The sequence below is a fragment of the Oncorhynchus masou genome, chromosome 5 (assembly GCF_036934945.1).
Source record: "Oncorhynchus masou masou isolate Uvic2021 chromosome 5, UVic_Omas_1.1, whole genome shotgun sequence".
In the NCBI taxonomy this organism is placed as follows: domain Eukaryota; kingdom Metazoa; phylum Chordata; class Actinopteri; order Salmoniformes; family Salmonidae; genus Oncorhynchus; species Oncorhynchus masou.
In genome coordinates this window covers 74,637,303-74,652,365 of record NC_088216.1, presented here as the reverse complement: position 1 = coordinate 74,652,365, position 15,063 = coordinate 74,637,303, and the positions used below count along the sequence as shown (strand labels likewise).

Below are 15,063 nucleotides of genomic sequence, written 5' to 3'. Positions count from 1 at the left end.
ATCTTCACCCATTTCATGGCCACTCCCTGCCCTGAGAAACTGCTAGACTGGCCCTGTGTTGTGACAGCCATCTTTGTGTAATCCCCTCTCTCACCCAGAGGGAACCCTGGGAGAGGAGGCCTCGGCCGGGCTCCGCCTCGGAGGACCACGAGCGTGACACTGTGGTCTGCATGAAAGAGACCCACCTGGGCATCGAGAGGAAGTGCTCCAGCATGACGGTCAGCTCCACGTCCAGCCTGGAGGCTGAGGTGGACTTCACCGTCATCATGGACCTCCATACAGGCGTGGAGGAGTTCTCCAAGAGCATGTCTAAGCTGGGGGAGCGGCTGCCCGAGGTGGGCCGGGACGACTTTGAGGAGACCTCCAGGTTCTATTCAGCCCGTCTCATGGTCTCCCATGACATGTCCCCTGTAGAGGAGATGCCTCCTGTGCACAATGAGGTAGACACAGACATACTGTACCCCATCCCTGATCATTGCAACTCTTTGCTTCTAAATGCCGGAACTGCCCTACGAGGGACGCCTGCCACCTTTTCTGTTGGACCATTTTCAGTTACCATTTTGGTTACTTTTTGTCAATGTTTTAACTTTCAGTTTATAAAATTATAAAATAATTTTATCCATTTGCTTCTGATGTTTTTTAAATTTATTTTCCTATGGTTTATCCATGTTTTTTATTCATTTTCCTATGGTTTATCCATGTTTTTTAAATTCATGTTCCTATGGTTTATCCATGTTTTTTAAATTAATTTTTCTATTGTTTATCCATGTTTTTTAAATTCATTTTCCTGTGGTTTATCCATGTTTTTTAAATTCATTTTCCTATGGTTTATCCATGTTTTTTAAATTCATGTTCCTATGGTTTATCCATGTTTTTTAAATTCATTTTCCTATGGTTTATCCATGTTTTTTAAATTCATGTTCCTATGGTTTATCCATGTTTTTTAAATTCATGTTCCTGTGGTTTATCCATGTTTTTTAAATTCATTTTCCTATGGTTTATCCATGTTTTTTAAATTCATGTTCCTATGGTTTATCCATGTTTTTTAAATTCATGTTCCTATGGTTTATCCATGTTTTTTAAATTCATTTTCCTGTGGTTTATCCATGTTTTTTAAATTCATTTTCCTATGGTTTATCCATGTTTTTTTATTCATTTTCCTATGGTTTATCCATGTTTTTTAAATTCATGTTCCTATGGTTTATCCATGTTTTTAAAATTCATTTTCCTATGGTTTATCCATGTTTTTAAAATTCATTTTCCTATGGTTTATCCATGTTTTTTATTCATTTTCCTATGGTTTATCCATGTTTTTTTAAATTCATTTTCCTATGGTTTATCCATGTTTTTTATTCATTTTCCTATGGTTTATCCATGTTTTTTAAATTCATTTTCCTATGGTTTATCCATGTTTTTTTATTCATTTTCCTATGGTTTATCCATGTTTTTAAAATTCATTTTCCTATGGTTTATCCATGTTTTTTATTCATTTTCCTATGGTTTATCCATGTTTTTTTAAATTCATTTTCCTATGGTTTATCCATGTTTTTTTATTCATTTTCCTATGGTTTATCCATGTTTTTTAAATTCATTTTCCTATGGTTTATCCATGTTTTTTATTCATTTTCCTATGGTTTATCCATGTTTTTTAAATTCATTTTCCTATGGTTTATCCATGTTTTTTTTATTCATTTTCCTATGGTTTATCCATGTTTTTAAAATTCATTTTCCTATGGTTTATCCATGTTTTTTATTCATTTTCCTATGGTTTATCCATGTTTTTTATTCATTTTCCTATGGTTTATCCATCATTTTCCTATGGTTTATCCATGTTTTTTATTCATTTTCCTATGGTTTATCCATGTTTTTTATTCATTTTCCTATGGTTTATCCATGTTTTTTATTCATTTTCCTATGGTTTATCCATGTTTTTTTATTCATTTTCCTATGGTTTATCCATGTTTTTAAAATTCATTTTTCTATGGTTTATCCATGTTTTTTATTCATTTTCCTATGGTTTATCCATGTTTTTTTAAATTCATTTTCCTATGGTTTATCCATGTTTTTTATTGATTTTCCTATGGTTTATCCATGTTTTTTAAATTCATTTTCCTATGGTTTATCCATGTTTTTTTATTCATTTTCCTATGGTTTATCCATGTTTTTTAAATTCATTTTCCTATGGTTTATCCATGTTTTTTAAATTCATTTTCCTATGGTTTATCCCATGTTTTTTATTGATTTTCCTATGGTTTATCCATGTTTTTTATTCATTTTCCTATGGTTTATCCATGTTTTTTATTCATTTTCCTATGGTTTATCCATGTTTTTTTATTCATTTTCCTATTTTATCCATTTTTTTTAAATTCATTTTTCTATGGTTTATCCATGTTTTTTATTCATTTTCCTATGGTTTATCCATGTTTTTTTAAATTCATTTTCCTATGGTTTATCCCATGTTTTTTATTGATTTTCCTATGGTTTATCCATGTTTTTTAAATTCATTTTCCTATGGTTTATCCATGTTTTTTAAATTCATTTTCCTATGGTTTATCCATGTTTTTTAAATTCATTTTCCTATGGTTTATCCATGTTTTTTAAATTCATTTTCCTATGGTTTATCCCATGTTTTTTATTGATTTTCCTATGGTTTATCCATGTTTTTTAAATTCATTTTCCTATGGTTTATCCATGTTTTTTAAATTCATTTTCCTATGGTTTATCCATGTTTTTTAAATTCATTTTCCTATGGTTTATCCATGTTTTTTATTCATTTTCCTATGGTTTATCCATGTTTTTTAAATTCATTTTCCTATGGTTTATCCATGTTTTTTAAATTCATTTTCCTATGGTTTATCCATGTTTTTTAAATTCATTTTCCTATGGTTTATCCATGTTTTTTTATTCATTTTCCTATGGTTTATCCATGTTTTTTTATTCATTTTCCTATGGTTTATCCATGTTTTTTTATTCATTTTCCTATGGTTTATCCATGTTTTTTATTCATTTTCCTATGGTTTATCCATGTTTTTTTATTCATTTTCCTATGGTTTATCCATGTTTTTTATTCATTTTCCTATGGTTTATCCATGTTTTTTATTCATTTTCCTATGGTTTATCCATGTTTTTTATTCATTTTCCTATTTTATCCATTTTTTTATTCATTTTCCTATGGTTTATCCATGTTTTTTTATTCATTTTCCTATTTTATCCATGTTTTTTATTCATTTTCCTATGGTTTATCCATGTTTTTTTATTCATTTTCCTATGGTTTTTGTTTTTTATTCATTTTTTTAAATTCATTTTCCTATTGTTTATCCATGTTTTTTATTCATTTTCCTATGGTTTATCCATGTTTTTTTTATTCATTTTCCTATGGTTTATCCATGTTTTTTATTAATTTTCCTATGGTTTTTCCATTTGCCTCTGCTGTTTTTTTGCTTCCTTGTATTTTCCCTTCCATGGTCAATCATGCTTTCTTTACTGAATGTTTGGTCTAAGTTATATAAGTAAGTTATATACAATCACCAAATGATACAGTAGTATGGGCATACTTGTATTGTTTCATTGTCTGTTTGAAAAGTATTCTAATTTTTGAATAATAAATGTATTGGAATTGACCTAAGGATAAGCATTTTCAGTACCATGTTGAAGCCAGCACGTATTTGACAGAATATACCGTACTCAGACATCTGCTTTGACCATGTCAATTAGATCATCTGATGGATGTTCATGTGTCTCAAAAGTCATTCAGCAACCCAAAATGCTTCCCATTATTGACCCCCAACAAATTTTGGGGGTCAATTTCAGGCCATTTGTTGACAGTTGTTTTACTGTCAGGGAATATTGATGAAGTTAGACCAGAGACATTCTATTGTTCTCTATTTACGTAGTCTCATTGTACCTTTCTGTCTCACCCTGCTGCAGCCCCCAGTAGCCAGGAAAGACCCCAGTGCTGTTAGCGCTGCCCAGATGCTGAGGGAGGCCGACGCCAAGATGGAGGCACACACCAATGGGTCAGAGGTCACCAGCACCAACATCATGGACATGTCAGAGCAGGTATACTACATCAGGCTATGCCTATGGACTCACATCTGTCCCCTGTGTTTGGTGGATGATTCAGCCTGGTACAGTAGTCTCATCTGTTTGTGCTCCAGCCAAGACCTCTGCCAACAAACACGACAGAGGAGTTCGCTAAAGCACAAACAGATCTACTTTCAGTGCTGTGCTAGTGCATACTAATAAGGGTGCATACTAATAAGGGTGCATACTACTGAAGGTGCAAACTAATGATCAAATGTAGCAGAGGGGTCGAAATTGTTTGAACTAAACATGTGTGAAATGATCTTGAACAGGAAATGAAAACATTTAGTGAATAAGACAACAGTAGGACCATTATCTCGTCATTTTGACCCCATCAATCTGCCATTTAGTTTGGTATTTTTGTAGTTTAAAAAGGAGTAGCCTATATCCATTTATGTATACATCGGCCAAGGCAGGCGCCAGAGCAAATCATTTTTTTTCACGGCACCTGTTCAGTGCAGGTGTAGGTTCAGGTTGAGGCTCAGAATCAGAAAACTCATCAGAGATGTCATCATAATTAATTTCTTCCACATCATTGGAGTCATTTTCATTCAAAATGGTATGTACTGTATCAGTCTGCTCTGGCCTACTTGGAAAACACATTCAGATCTTGCGTAATTTACAATGGCAAAAAGACCATGTACAACGCTAACGAGTGCATCCATTCGTCTTGGTCTTCTTGCAGTTTGTATAATTTACAAACTGCAAGAAGACCAAGACGAATGGATGCACTCGTTAGCGTTGTACATGGTCTTTTTGCCATTGTAAATTACGAGTGCTAACGAGTGCATCCATTCGTCTTGGTCTTCTTCCAGTTTGTAAATTATGCAAGCTCTCAATGTGTACTCCAAGTAGGCCAGAGTAGACTGATAGAGTACATACCATTTTGAGATTATAATTAGAATAGATCAATACAATATAATGGCCCGCGCGGTTCTTCATTCACAATAAGTGATTACATAATTGTGCGTCATTGCTTCCCCTCGCTTATCAACTCTTCCATTCTCCCTCATCATACTTTAGCCTACTTCATTTATTTCATCTGTTATTATATGTGTGAAATTAGTTTTAGTATAGTTTAGGTTAAAGGGGCAGCAGGTAGCATAGTGGTTAGAGTGTTGGACTAGTAATCGAAAGATTGCAAGATCGAATCCCTGAGCTGACAAGGTGTCGTTCTGCCCCTGAACAAGGCAGTTAACCCATTGTTCCTAGGTCGTCATTGAAAATTTGAATTTGTTCTTAACTGACTTGCCTAGTTAAATAAAGGTAGCCTGATGTATCTGATGCGGTCTGGCAAAAAGAGAATGTCATACCATACTCTTCTAGTCCAGACAGCATCAGATATATGGGCTACACATACTGAGACTGAGAAGTGCTGTTTCGTTTGTTCAGATGCTTTGTTGGACAATGATGGGTCTTTCTGTTGGCTCCGGGTCTTGGTCAAATAAATTATCTATGTTTGAATATTTTATTTACAGTGGGGCAAAAAAGTATTTATTCAGCCACCAATTGTGCAAGTTCTCCCACTTAAAAAGATGAGAGAGGCCTGTAATTGTCATGTCTTGTTATGTCTGTTCCTGTCCTTTCTCTTCACTCTGTCTCTCTCTGCTGGTCTTTTTAGGTTACCTTCTCTGTCTCTCATTCTTCAGCTGTTCTACATCTCCCCTAACTAGCTCATTCACTCTTTCTCACCTGTTCTCTCTTCCCCCTCTGATTAGGTCTCTATTTCTCTCTCTGTTCCTGCTACTTTCAGTGTCTGATTCTTGTTTGTGTTTTTGATGCCAGAAGCAAGCTGTCGTCTCGTTTGCTTCCACCTTGTCCTATCCTGTCGGAGTCTGCCTGGCAGGTGCATCCTGCACTATACTAACGTTCTTTTTGTTCCATTGACAACGTTGGAAGAGGATTTATGCCATTCCTGTTTTTCATTAAAGAACTCTGTTTTCTGTTAAAACCGCTTTTGGGTCTTCACTCAAGTACATAACAGAAGAATCAGACCAAGAATGGACCCAGCGGCTCCGGACCCTTTTCACTCCGCCGTCGAGATCCAGGGAGCGATGCTAGGCAGACACGAGGAGGAATTGTCTGCTGCTCGACATGCCGTTGAGACCCTGGCCGTCCAAGTCTCCGACCTCACAAGACGGGTTCACCAACTCCACCTCGATCCACCGCCCACTTCCAGGGTTTCCGAGTCTCCGGAGCCCAGGATCAACAACCCGCCGTGTTACTCTGGGGAGCCCACTGAGTGCCGCTCATTCCTCACACAGTGTGACGTGGTGTTCTCTCTCCCAGCCCAACACTTACTCCAGGAGCGCAGCCCGCATCGCCTACGTCATTTCTCTCCTTACCGGACGGGCGCGTGAGTGGGGCACGGCAATCTGGGAGGCGAGGGCTGAGTGTATTAACCAGTATCAGGACTTTAAGGAGGAGATGATACGGGTTTTTGACCGTTCTGTTTTTGGGGAGGAGGCTTCCAGGGCCCTGTCTTCCCTATGTCAGGGGAATCGATCCATAACGGATTATTCTATTGAGTTTCGCACTCTCGCTGCCTCTAGTGACTGGAACGAGCCGGCTTTGCTCGCTCGTTTTCTGGAGGGTCTCCTCGTCGAGGTTAAGGATGAGATCCTCTCCCGGGAGGTTCCTTCCAGTCTGGACTCCTTAATAGCTCTCGCTATTCGCATAGAGCGACGGTTTGATCTTCGTCGCCGAGCACGTGGAAAGGAGTTCGCGTTCTCCGTTGCTCCCCCTCTCCACATCACTGCCACCTGCCGCATCACTGCCACCCTCCTCCGCCGGCTCGGATGCTGAGCCTATGCAGCTGGGGGTATCCGCATCTCGGCCAAGGAGAAGGAACGGAGAATCACCAATCGCCTCTGTCTCTACTGCGGCTCCGCTGGTCATTTTGTCACCTCATGTCCAGTAAAAGCCAGAGCTCATCAGTAAGAGGAGGGCTACTGGTGAGCGCAACTACTCAGGCCTCTCCTTCTGGATCACGCACTACCTTTCCGGTCCATCTCCGCTGGCCCGGTTCATCTGCTTCCTGCAGTGCCTTGATAGACTCTGGGGCGGAGGGCTGTTTTATGGACGAGACCTGGGCTCGGGAACATGACATTCCTCTCAGACAGTTAGGGGAGCCCACGGCCTTGTTCGCTTTAGATGGTAGTTCTCTCCCCAAGATTCAGCGTGAGACGCTGCCTTTAACCCTCACTGTCTCTGGTAATCATAGCGAAACCATTTCTTTTTTAATTTTTCGTTCACCTTTTACACCTGTTGTTTTGGGTCATCCCTGGCTAGTGCGCCATAACCCTTCTATTAATTGGTCTAGTAATACTATCCTATCCTGGAATGTTTCTTGTCATGTGACCTGTTTAATGTCTGCTATCCCTCCTGTTTCCTCTGTCCCTTCTTCACAGGAGGAGCCTGGCGATTTGACAGGGTGCCGGAGGAGTATCACGATCTGCGCACGGTGTTCAGTCGTTCCAAGGCCACTTCTCTCCCTCCACACCGGTCGTATGACTGTAGTATTGATCTCCTTCCGGGAACTACTCCCCCCGGGGTAGATTATACTCTCTGTCGGCTCCCGAACGTAAGGCTCTCGAGGATTATTTGTCTGTTTCGCTCGACGCTGGTACCATAGTCTCCTCCTCCTCTCCCGCCGGAGCGGGGTTTTTTTTTGTTCAGAAGAAGGACGGGTCCCTGCGCCCATGCGTGGATTATCGAGGGCTGAATGACATAACGGTTAAGAATCGTTATCCGCTTCCTCTTATGTCTTCAGCCTTCGAGATCCTGCAGGGAGCCAGGTTTTTCACCAAATTGGACCTTCGTAACGCCTACCATCTCGTGCGCATCAGGGAGGGGGACGAGTGGAAGACGGCGTTTAACACTCCGTTAGGGCACTTTGAATACCGGGTTCTTCCTTTCGGCCTCGTTAACGCTCCAGCTGTCTTTCAGGCACTAGTTAACGACGTCCTGAGAGACATGCTGAACATTTTTGTTTTCGTTTACATGGACGATATCCTGATTTTTTCACAGTCTCTCCCGATTCATGTTCAGCACGTGCGACGCGTCCTCCAGCGCCTTTGGAGAACTGTCTTTATGTGAAGGCTGAGAAGTGCACTTTTCATGCCGCCTCTGTCCCTTTTCTCGGTTCCGTTATTTCCGCTGAGGGCATTAAGATGGATCCCGCTAAGGTCCAGGCTGTCATTGATTGGCCCGTTCCTAAGTCACGCGTCGAGCTCCAGCGCTTTCTGGGCTTCGCTAATTTCTATCGTCGTTTCATCCGTAATTTCGGTCAGGTGGCAGCTCCCCTCACAGCCCTTACTTCTGTTAAGACGTGCTTTAAGTGGTCCGTTTCCGCCCAGGGAGCTTTTGATCTTCTTAAGAATCGTTTTACATCCGCACCTATTCTTGTTACACCTGACATCTCTAGACAGTTTGTTGTTGAGGTTGACGCGTCAGAGGTGGGCGTGGGAGCCATTCTTTCTCAGCGCTCTCTCTCTGACGGCAAGGTCCATCCTTGCGCGTTTTCTCTCATCGCTTATCGCCGTCAGAACGTAACTATGATGTTGGTAATCGCGAACTGCTCGCCATCCGCTTAGCCCTAGGCGAATGGCGACAGTGGTTGGAGGGGACGACCGTTCCTTTTGTCGTTTGGACTGACCATAGGAACCTTGAGTACATCCGTTCAGCCAAACGACTTAATGCGCGTCAGGCTCGTTGGGCTCTGTTTTTCGCTCGTTTCGAGTTTGTTATTTCTTATCGTCCGGGCTCAAAAACACCAAGCCTGATGCTTTATCTCGTCTCTTCAGTTCTTCTGAGGTCTCCACCGACCCCGAGGGGATTCTCCCTGGGGGCGTGTTGTCGGGTTGACTGTCTGGGGAATTGAGAGGCAGGTAAAGCAAGCACTCGCTCACACTCCGTCGCCGCGAGCTTGTCCTAGGAACCTTCTGTTCGTTCCCGTTCCTACTCGTCCGGCCGTTCTTCAGTGGGCCCACTCTGCCAAGTTAGCCGGCCACCCCGAGCGTTCGGGGTACGCTCGCTTCCATTCGCCAGCGTTTCTGGTGGCCCACTCGGGAACGTGACGCGCGTCGATTTGTCGCCGCTTGTTCGGTCTGCGCGCAGACTAAATCTGGGAACTCTCCTCCTGCCGGCCGTCTCAGACCACTTCCCATTCCCTCTCGACCGTGGTCTCACATCGCTTTAGATTTTATTACCGGACTGCCTTCATCAGCGGGAAGACAGTTATTCTTACGGTTGTCGATAGATTCTCTAAGGCGGCTCATTTCATTCCTCTCGCTAAGCTCCCTTCTGCTAAGGAGACGGCTCAGATCATTATCGAGAATGTTTTCCGAATTCATGGCCTTCCGTCTGACGTCGTTTCCGACAGAGGCCCGCAGTTCACGTCTCAATTTTGGAGGGAGTTTTGCCGTTTGATTGGGGCTTCCGTCAGTCTCTCGTCCGGCTTTCATCCCCAGTCTAACGGTCAAGCCGAACGGGCCAATCAGACTGTTGGTCGCATTTTTACGCAGTCTTTCTTTTCGTAACCCTGCGTCTTGGTCAGAACAGCTCCCCTGGGCAGAGTACGCCCACAACTCGCTTCCCTTCGTCTGCTACCGGTCTATCTCCTTTTCAGAGTAGCCTCGGGTACCAGCCTCCGCTGTTCTCATCTCAGCTCGCCGAGTCCTGCGTCCCCTCCGCTCAGGCTTTTGTCCAGCGTTGCGCGCACCTGGAAGGGGTCAGGTCGGCACTTTGCCGTAATAGGGCGCAGACTGTGAGGGCCGCTAATAGCGTAGGACCAAGAGTCCTAGATATTGTTGCGGTCAGAGAGTATGGCTCTCCACTCAGAACCTTCCCCTTAAGACAGCTTCTCGCAAGTTGGCCCCGCGGTTCATTGGTCCGTTCCGTATTTCTCAGGTCATTAATCCTGTCGCAGTGCGACTTCTTCTCCCGCGCTATCTTCGTCGCGTTCACCCGGTCTTCCATGTCTCCTGTGTTAAGCCCGTTCTTCGCGCCCCCGCTCGTCCTCCCCCCCCCATCCTTGTCGAGGCGCACCCATCTACAGGGTTCGTAAGATTTTGGACATGCGCCCTCGGGGCCGTGGTCATCAGTACCTAGTGGATTGGGAGGGGTACGGTCCTGAGGAGAGGAGTTGGGTTCCCTCTCGGGACGTGCTGGACCGTTCGCTGATCGATGATTTCCTCCGTTGCCGCCAGGTTTCCTCCTCGAGTGCGCCAGGAGGCGCTCGGTGAGTGGGGGGGGGTACTGTCGTGTCTTGTTATGTCTGTTCCTGTCCTTTCTCTTCACTCTGTCTCTCTCTGCTGGTCTTTTTAGGTTACCTTCTCTGTCTCTCATTCTTCAGCTGTTCTACATCTCCCCTAACTAGCTCATTCACTCTTTCTCACCTGTTCTCTCTTCCCCCTCTGATTAGGTCTCTATTTCTCTCTGTTCCTGCTACTTTCAGTGTCTGATTCTTGTTTGTGTTTTTGATGCCAGAAGCAAGCTGTCGTCTCGTTTGCTTCCACCTTGTCCTATCCTGTCGGAGTCTGCCTGGCAGGTGCATCCTGCACTATACTAACGTTCTTTTGTTCCATTGACAACGTTGGAAGAGGATTTATGCCATTCCTGTTTTTCATTAAAGAACTCTGTTTTCTGTTAAAACCGCTTTTGGGTCTTCACTCAAGTACATAACAGTAATTTTCATCATAGGTACACTTCAACTATAATGGACAAAATGAGAAAAAAATTCCAGAAAATCACATTGTAGGATTTTTAATGAATTTATTTGCAAATTATGGTGGAAAATAAGTATTTGGTCACCTACAAACAAGCAAGATTTCTGGCTCTCACAGACCTGTAACTTCTTCTTTAACCTCTCTGGCCCACCCGACACGCTAGCGTCCCACCTTGCCAACAATAAATGCAAATGCGCTACGCCAAATGCTAATAGCACTCGTTAAAACTCAAACGTTCATTAAAACACACATGCAGGGTACTCAATTCAAGCTACACTCGTTGTGAATCTAGCCAACAAGTCAGATTTTTAAAATGCTTTTCGGCGAAAGCATGAGAAGCTATTATCTGATAGCATGCAACACCCCGAAATACCTGAAGGGGACGTAAACAAAAGAATTAGCGTAGCCGGCGCTACACAAAACGCAGAAATAAAGTATAAAACATTCATTACCTTTGACGAGCTTCTTTGTTGGCACTCCTATATGTCCCATAAACATCACAATTGGGTCTTTTTTTCGATTAAATCGGTCCTTGTATACCCAAAATGTCCATTTATGAAGACTGTGTGATCCAGGAAAAACACAGTTTATAAACGCAACGTTACTTTTTTAAATTAAAAAGGTTGGCTATAAACTTTGACAAAACACTTCAAACTACTTCTGTAATCCAACTTTAGGTATTAGTAAACGTTAATAAACGATCAAATTGATCACGGAGCGATCTGTATTCAATAGCAACAAGTTTGGAAAACGTAGTCCACTTTCTCCCTTCCATTTCTTCCTGCTGTGTACCTGACGAAAGGCTGTGCCTATTACTCATATGACCAAGGATTTAGCTGCATAGAAATCACAACACTGGCAACATCGTGTGGAAGCTGTAGGAACTGTAAGCCCATCGTTATCTATTATACCTTGCAATAGACAATACAGAGACTGGCGGATTGATTTTTTCTTCGTCGATTTTGTGATCAGGTTTCCTTGCGATCTTGACCACGAAACACGTTCTGTTATAGTCACAGACATCATTTAACCAGTTTTAGAAACGTCAGAGTGTCTTCTATGCACACATACTAATCATATGCATATACTATATTCCTGGCATGAGTAGCAGGACGTTGAAATGTTGCGCAATTTTTAACAAAATGTTGAAAAAAGTTGCCCGATCTCTAACAGGTTGGAGGCTTTGTCCTCTACTTGTTACCTGTATTAATGGCACCTGTTTGAACTTGTTATCAGTATAAAAGACACCTGTCCACAACCTCAAACAGTCACACTCCAAACTCCACTATGGCCAAGACCAAAGTGCTGTCAAAGAACACCAGAAACACCATTGTAGACCTGCACCAGGCTGGGAAGACTATCTGCAATAGGTAAGCAGCTTGGTTTGAAGAAATCAACTGTGGGAGCAATTATTAGGACATCAAAGACATACAAGACCACTGATAATCTCCCTCGATCTGGGGCTCCATGCAAGATCTCACCCTGTGGGGTCAAAATGATCACAAGAACGGTGAGCAAAAATCCCAGAACCACACGGGGGGACCTAGTGAATGACCTGCAGAGAGCTGGGACCAAAGACAAAGCCTACCATCAGTAACACACTACGCCGCCAGGGACCCAAATCCTGCAGTGCCAGACGTCTCCCACTGCTTAAGCCAGTACATGTCCAGGCCCGTCTGAAGTTTGCTAGAGAGCATTTGGATGATCCAGAAGAAGATTGGGAGAATGTCATATGGTCAGATGAAACCAAAATATAACTTTTTGGTAAAAACTCAACTCGTCGTGTTTGGAGGACGAAGAATGCTGAGTTGTATCCAAAGAACACCATACCTACTGTGAAGAATGGGGGTGGAAACATCATGCTTTGGAGCTGTTTTTCTGCAAAGGGACCAGGACGACTGATCCGTGAAAAGGAAAGAATGAATGGGGCCATGTATTGTGAGATTTAGAGTGAAAACCTCCTTCCATCAGCAAAGGCATTGAAGATGAAACGTGGCTGGGTCTTTCAGCATGACAATGATCCCAAACACACCGCTCGAGCAACGATCTCAACCCCATAGAAAATCTTTGGAGGGAGTTGAAAATCCATGTTGCCCAGCAACAGCCCCAAAACATCACTGCTCTAGAGGAGATCTGCATGGAGGAATGGGCCAAAATACCAGCAACAGTATGTGAAAACCTTGTGAAGACACAGAAAACATTTGACCTCTATCATTTCCAACAAAGGGTATATAACAAAGTATTGAGGTAACCTTTTGTTATTAACCAAATACTTATTTTCCACCATAATTTGCAAATAAATAAATTAAAAATTCTACAATGTGATTTTCTGGATTTTTTCCTCATTTTGTCTGTCATAGTTGAAGTGTACCTATTATGAAAATTACAGGCCTCTCTCATCTTTTAAAGTGGGAGAACTTGCACAATTGGTGGCTGACTAAATACTTTTTTTGCCCCACTGTATATGGGCACGGAGGTATGGCAGGGTGGGCCAGGAGGTATGCTAGGGCAGGCCCCCTAAGGGCTGTACTAAACGCCGGCCCTGAGTCTATGGTATAGCCTAATATCTATTAGTCTTATTCTCTTCATATCTCTGCAGATCTTGATTAGACTGAGTGCCTTATTCTCACAACCACAATGACATAATTGCATCATTATGGAGGGATTAAAGTATTGACAGGAAATTAACGAGAATGATGAAAGAATGCGGGAGTTCCATTTCTCTACAGTCTGAGTAAGAAGCTGTGGCAGCCCCAACAGGTGCCTGATTAAAATGTAATTAGTGCCTCTCTGGTGTGCCATTCATCTAATGATGAGGATGAGCTGTGTCACTGATCTGGAGAGGGTGCTCTTGAAGTGGAAACTCAAGTCAACATTTTTACTTCTCAGTGAAAGACATGCTAAGCATGGAAATAGAATGTCTAGAATAGGTGGATAGTCTAATAGATAACAGATGGATATTTATATGGTGTAGAGCCTCTTGGGCAGATGTGCTCTTGATTTGTAGTAAGCCACGACACGTGTGTGTGTGTGTGTGTGTGTGTGTGTGTGTGTGTGTGTGTGTGTGTGTGTGTGTGTGTGTGTGTGTGTGTGTGTGTGTGTGTGTGTGTGTGTGTGTGTGTGTGTGTGTGTGCAGCAAATGGAGACTGACGTCAACTGTAATGACACTAAGGTCTCCAGCAGCACTGACGTGGCTCAGCCACCAGAGGGAGTCCTGGTATGTGTCAGTCTCTCTTGACAACAGCTGAAAGGCTGAAGGCTATGCTATGCTTGCTCTGGCTGCAGTCTGATTTTCTGCTGTACATTCTCACCCCTTCTCTCTGAACCACACACTCATTAACTCCCTGATGGATTTGACTGGAGCTGGACTGGTGTAATTATTGTGCTCATGGGGGATAAGGGTATAGAGAATCTCTCTAATCTGCCATTACAGGTTTTGCATGTGCAAATAATGGGCTGCAAGTTTAGAGAGTATATTTAACCAGATTGTGGCCGGATTGTTTCGTTTTCTGCCTTGATATGATATTGCCTCAAAATATTTGCATGCACATCCTTTTAAAATAAGCTTGTTAAAATTAAGACTTTCCCCATGTTCTCAACCATTCAGAGGTCTTTAGTTTATATCAAACTGCTACCCCATAATTGGCTTGTGTTGTCTATGATACTTAAAGGGGCAATCTGCAGTTGCGACATTAATTTTTGGTATGTACCCATTGTGATAATGATATGTACCCATTGATTCTTGAAGAATGTAACTTATAAATGCCTCATGAGCTTAGTTCAACTGTCATACCCCACAAGAACCCCAAATATAAGCTTGTTATACTCCAATATTGGTAAATAAAGTAAATATAAACAAACACTGTATAGCCTGACGTCAACTGTAATGACACTAAGGTCTCCAGCAGCACTGACGTGGCTCAGAACATGGTTAAAACAATCATGTTCATATCATGCATCCAATGCTCTGTCTATGGATTTGAGAGTGGTTACATTTCTCCAGCTCCATCCATCAGCTTTTTCCTAAACAGAACCAAGGCAGAACACTTTGGTATTGTTCAGCTGCTGATTGCCACTTTAATGTTTCAATTAACTCCAATTTGTATCACAGTGCCAGCAAACATGCTGTTTTGATAATGGCAGGAGGATCTGTTGAGTTGAACTTCACTAGTTGGTACATAACCATGTTGATACCATACTTCTGTAGGGCGGCAGGTAGCCTATCGGTTAAGAACGTTGGGCCAGTAACCGA

At 42.4% G+C, this 15,063-nt stretch overlaps 1 protein-coding gene across 7 annotated transcripts in view; it reads left to right on the top strand.

The window, feature by feature from the left end:
- LOC135540236 (band 4.1-like protein 1) overlaps nucleotides 1-15,063 on the top strand; it is a 182,622-nt gene that overhangs the window by 148,634 nt on the left and 18,925 nt on the right. For 6 of the 7 annotated variants that reach the window (XM_064966754.1, XM_064966758.1, XM_064966757.1 and 3 more), the window contains 3 exons: nucleotides 99-440; nucleotides 3,928-4,059; nucleotides 13,948-14,028. In XM_064966754.1, the coding sequence (XP_064822826.1) occupies nucleotides 99-440; nucleotides 3,928-4,059; nucleotides 13,948-14,028 (555 nt within the window). The remainder of the gene's footprint in view (nucleotides 1-98; nucleotides 441-3,927; nucleotides 4,060-13,947; nucleotides 14,029-15,063) is intronic. The other variant, XM_064966755.1, reaches the window with a different exon arrangement.